The sequence below is a fragment of the Montipora capricornis genome, chromosome 1 (assembly GCF_036669925.1).
Source record: "Montipora capricornis isolate CH-2021 chromosome 1, ASM3666992v2, whole genome shotgun sequence".
NCBI classification, from domain to species: domain Eukaryota; kingdom Metazoa; phylum Cnidaria; class Anthozoa; order Scleractinia; family Acroporidae; genus Montipora; species Montipora capricornis.
In genome coordinates this window covers 1,901,128-1,906,573 of record NC_090883.1, presented here as the reverse complement: position 1 = coordinate 1,906,573, position 5,446 = coordinate 1,901,128, and the positions used below count along the sequence as shown (strand labels likewise).

Here is a 5,446-nt window from a genome sequence, read left to right as displayed (position 1 = left end):
CTAATCCAGGTCCAATCCAGCGCGGTTCCATCACAACAAATATTACCTGCGTTCGTAGCAACTGAAAAACAAAGTGCTTAGAATTTTTCTAGAGAGCTTAATGCCTTCAACATTAAGCACCCCCTCCTAATTTGCCACTTTTTGCCCAAGAGTTCTTATTTAAATTACTCTCTCTGCTCAAGTATTCCTTAAGTGCTGCTTAATTGAATGCTCAAGAAAGAGAGCGAACAAGAGTGCGACTCTGGCGAAGTAGCTCAGAACAAGAGCTAAGGCGACGACAAATGAGAGCTGAATGATGGCGCACTCTGCGTCGACACTTTGATTTAGGGCATAATTATGCGCAAAATTTCCCTTATTTTGCTCAACCTCTCTGACTTCCGGTTAGTTCCGCTTGGCATCACGGGAAGTGTCAAATCAGGTGGAAATATTGATTCTCCGACTTTATTCCATAGCCTCTGCGAGGAAGACAAAAAATATATCCAGCATGATTTAGACGCGGAAAAAAGTCTCCATAGCCGGAAAAAGCGATAGCCAAGATGTCTAGTCATGCGAAGACGAAAAAGAAGAAGAATTTTAGGGTTATGAGCCAGAAGGTGAAAGTATTTCGCTCCAAAGATCCGCTGCTGAGTGTGTTGATGTGGGGAGTCAGCCATTCGGTAGGCACCAAAATTTACGCAATTTTCCCTCTAAAGCTACTCGTGATCAGGTCTGAAACTAGAGTTGGACTATTTTTCTGCAGATTAACGAACTGTCGCATGTGAATAATCCTGCCATGTTGATGCCCGATGACTTCAAAGCGTACGCGAAACTTCGCGTGGACAACCACCTCTTCAATAAGTGAGTGCAGCGAACGGCCAATCTTATTTACTTTTAGGTTTTGTTATATTCGAACACCATTCTTTGGAGGGAGGGCGTAGTGTATTTGCTGAGGAGGTAACTGCTGCTGAATTCTGACAGTTCCGACTCGTATTTCCACTTTTCTGGGCCGTAAAATTTACATTGAAAAATCGAAATAAGTTAAGTACATGCATGTATAAGCCTCTGAGCTTCAACTGTCATTTGAATGCAGCTTGCCTCGTCCTTGACTGTTATCTAAAAATGAAAAACACTGAAAGAGTACCTACTTAAACACGGCAAGTATCACGAAAAATAACGCTAGATCTGCACAAAGCTACAAGCGAAGTAAGCATCAATATAAGCTTGTACGTTCACAACAAAATCTGACAAACAATTCTTGTTGGAATTTGGTGTGTGGTTTTCGGCACCTGTGATGTCCATTGGCTCCGACAAATGAGTCTCCACATCAGTCTGCGTGAAGGTTTATCCCAAAGGCGTTCATTGATGATAACCCTTGAAAATAAGTCTCACAACCAGATAAACATTATTTTCCTTTGCAATCCGTATCCTCAAGCATAGTTTTCCTTCTTTATCAAAGCTTCTATAATTTAGTCTTACTTCGTTATCCCACTTATAATCATACTATGAATAATTCAGTTGTGGTTAGGATTTTGTTTAGCATTAAAAATTCTCTTCATTTTCCAAACCAGATCTCTGTTAAGTGGAGTAGTCACTTTCATGTTTATTTTTGGTTTAATATTAATTTCATTTATTTATCTATCTTTTGCACTCAAAATTCTTCAAAGAAACTGCTGTACAGTGTTCATAAATGCTGAAATAGGTTTGAGGTTGAGCTGGAAATGATTGTGTTGAATATTGACTATTTTTTATTCATAGATTTCTAAGATCTGACTGATTTGCTTAGCAATAATTTTTTTACAAGGACCTCATGCTGTTAAGTGATAAAGAGAAGAGTGAATTTGATTAGCGTTTCTATTTGATATGCATGGTGACCTAGTCCCTGTTTTAGTTTCAGTCTTTTTTTAATTTTCCTCTACCATGTATGTATCTGTAAGGCATTTATCTCACATTTTAAATGCCAATCTGTTTTGATACACTCAGATTTGAACTTCAATAAACTTAAGATTACTTTATAGCTAGATTTGTCAGTAATGAAGTGCCATATGATAGATACGTTCATCACAGGTGTTCAAAATGATTGTAGAGTGTGCTTTATTGCAAATGTCTTTTTGTTGGCAAGATAGGCCTCTTCACTCGTAGCAAACAAAATTAATAATGATTTGCCATTCTCTCTTGTTGGCCAGCTTGAATTACTAGTCCTGAACGGTGGGCCCAATTGACAAGTAAAATCATTTGTTGTTAGATAGAGTAGAATTCATTAAGGTTCACTCCCGAGAGGCAAAGGGTGAAGTATTTTGAATAAAATTGGGTATTTAATGCAAACCAAGCACATGAATTTTACAGAGTTGGGCTAATGTTCTTGCATTGAAATTGTTATTTGTGTGAACAGAATAATTATTACATTGTACATTTGTAGAACAAGGTGAAACTGTTTGATTGTTCTTTTCTTCATAGAGAAAATTTCCCAAGCCATTTTAAATTCAAAGAATATTGTCCATTGGTATTCAGACAGCTACGAGAACGGTTTGGCGTAGAAGATAATCAATATGTGGTGAGTGCTGTGCTTGTAGAGCACATGTAATACAGTAATATTACATAATTTGAATATCTACAAAAGGTTACTGAAACTATTACATCTAAAGACAGACAATTTGAATACGGACCCATTTTCAACCACATGTAGTCAATTCGCTTTAGAAGTGAAAATAATGACATGTATACCATAATGTACAATGTTCATGTGTACTTGTAATGAGGGTTCTATGTATAACTAAAATGTACTCCCAAAATGACCTGTATAAAAGAAATTTTACACACAGCGCCCGTAAATAATTAGTGTTGATAGTGTTATCAACCCATTGACCCCTCTGGGGCCCTAGCAGGGCTTGAATTTGCGACCAATACAGTTGCATTGGCGACTTAATTTTTTCCCTTTGCGACTAAAATATCTGGAGAAGTCACAAATTTGCAACTTGTTTTCATCTTTGCTCTTTTGAAACGAAAGGGTTAGCATTTGCCGCTTTGCTGCTCTTTTTACTAAAATAAATGAAGAAACCACAAAATTATTTTGTTTCTCTCCTTGAATTTTCTTTCAATCTGAAGATAGCGTTTAAACAAAACAAAATATGAGCCTGCAATACTTGTGTGTAAAGAAACCGCTGAAAATGGCGAATGATTGAAGAAATGGAGTTGTGCACCTAACATCGCAGGAAATTCACTGCGATAAATAAAAAATAATTTTGTCATTTCTTTCTTTATATTAGCTAAAGCAGCAGAAAAATGGCAGCTGGTTATCCTTTTGTTTTGAAGGAGCGAAGGTGAAAACAAGTCGCAAATTTTCGACTTCTCCAGATACTTTAGTCGCAAAGGGAGAAAATTCAGTCGCAAATGTGATTGTATTGGTCGCAATTTCAAGCCCTGTTAAAAGAAGTCAATCTTGAAAAACAAAATTAGGCAAAAAAAACTTTCACCAAAGCGTTGAAAACATGAAACAAAGGTTTATGCTAATCGTGGATTAACTTAATCGGCTTTTGAACAACCGGGCCCAGATTAAAATCTGAAAGTCTCACTTCCAGGAGTCAATGGGTTAAGGTTTTGATCATTTTAGATTCAGAATAATAATTACATTTGTAAAAAAATTGATTTCCTGTCATACAGGTACAGAAAGTTATATCTAAGAAATTGAAATTTCTAGTACAGTGTATCATGATGAGAAATGGGTTTGTTTTAAAAAGAAGTGTCCTAAACCCTTGAAGGCAGTGATGAATATTTTTTAAGAAGACATATTAATAAATAAATTGACAAGACAGTTCCTGTTATTATTGTTTTTGGTTAAAATGGAAGTAACTACTGTTTTGCAGGCTGCCTTTCAGTTATCTCCTATGGTGATGCCCTCTCCTGGTCGTAGTGGTGCCAAGTTTTTTATTTCAAGAAACAAAAAGTTCTATGTTAAGACAATAGAGAGTGAAGACATCGAAAAATTACACAATATTCTTCCACAGTATCACCATGTAAGTTGCCCAGCATTGCTCAATGTCTTTCATTATCAGTCTGTTCTTGTGACAAAAACAAGGCTGCTGCCTAACGGTCGCCCAGTCGCCTGAGGCGCCTTATTTGCATTTGCGACCAAATTTCTGAAAAAGTAGCCCGAATGGGCGCCTTAATTATTTCATGGTCACTTTCTTGTAAATTTGATCCCAGCTGGAATTAATTATTTCTGGGCTCTTGAAAGAATGACTCTGGCTACCAACTTTTAATGTTGGAAGCCCAAAGGGCTCCCAGAAACTTTTCTTAGGCAGCAGCCTTGGACAAAAAGCCTTAACTTGGGCTGAATCAAGTTTTGGAGCATAAGAAGTTGTCTTATTAAATTTTCACTGTGGGATGTTTTTTTTTTCTAGAATTCTGATTTGCAATATCCATTCTTGGTTGTCACCTCACATGTAGTGTGACCTTATGTTTTTTTCATTTGCAAAACTAATACATTTCTGGTCATTTGTAAAAATTTCAAACAAAGCTTTATGAAATTTAAAGTTAAAAAAAAAAGTTTATTACTTGTATTGTACAGTGTAATTCATGGAAATGTGCACTCATTCTACAGTTGTGTACTTAAAGCTGAAAATCGAGATTGACAAGTCATGATGCCTGCCATAGACTGTCGTAGTATGCCAAAACAGCTTGCTGTAACTGAAATAACAAGCAGAAATATTGTCAATTTACTTAAACATCATTTAGGTACATGTAGTGCACCTTTTTGGCCATGTTGACTGCATGGTTCAAATTAAAAGCATCCTATTTGTTTTTCACTTACGTCACTATTAATTTTTATTGTTGCAATGGATTGATTCACATTGGTTGCAGTCACACTTGACAGAAACACATTGTAACACTAATGTTGATGCTACTCTTGTGTCAACTCACTGTTGTTTTGAATCCCTAGGGAAACACTGAACAATAGAACTTGATTTAAAGGGGCTAGGTCATGCAATTTTAGGCAATTTCAGCACTGATCGTATGGTCATAGAATTAACTAAAATATCAAAATAACTGTTCAAAACTATGGAAGAACTCTAACAAAACACAGGGAAGCCAAGAAGGGACATGGATGGACAAAACTGGAGAGGATTGAAATGGATTGAATTTGGTCAAATTTGAAAAACGTCGGCCCACCTTTTTTCAAATTTATATCAGTCTATATCAAAATGTCATTTACACAGCTGGAAAATCATTCTCAGTTGTTATGTGGCCGTGATTTTGCAAATGAAAGACTCTTGCTCTGCCAATTTGACGTTTAGAGCTCATAATTAACAAAATTAAAGAAAATTACTTAAAATAGCGTGACCTAGCCCCTTTAACACTAGTGTTTAACTCCCTAATGCGACGGCTACCATTGTCCCATCTGACTGCTGACTGGTTGGCTCATTTGGTTGAGCATCTGACTACCGTGCTGGAGGTCGCAGGATAAGAAACT

The 5,446-nt window shown here is 36.6% G+C and overlaps 1 protein-coding gene across 2 annotated transcripts in view; it reads left to right on the top strand.

Annotated features, from left to right (window-relative positions):
* Positions 1-416: 416 nt before the first annotated feature.
* Positions 417-5,446, top strand: part of LOC138051798 (phosphatidylinositol 5-phosphate 4-kinase type-2 alpha-like) — a 13,298-nt gene continuing 8,268 nt past the window's right edge. The window contains exons 1-4 of one of the 2 annotated variants that reach the window (XM_068899142.1): positions 417-656; positions 740-837; positions 2,434-2,530; positions 3,840-3,989. In XM_068899142.1, the coding sequence (XP_068755243.1) occupies positions 537-656; positions 740-837; positions 2,434-2,530; positions 3,840-3,989 (465 nt within the window). In that variant the 5' untranslated portion in view covers positions 417-536. The remainder of the gene's footprint in view (positions 657-739; positions 838-2,433; positions 2,531-3,839; positions 3,990-5,446) is intronic. The other variant, XM_068898421.1, reaches the window with a different exon arrangement.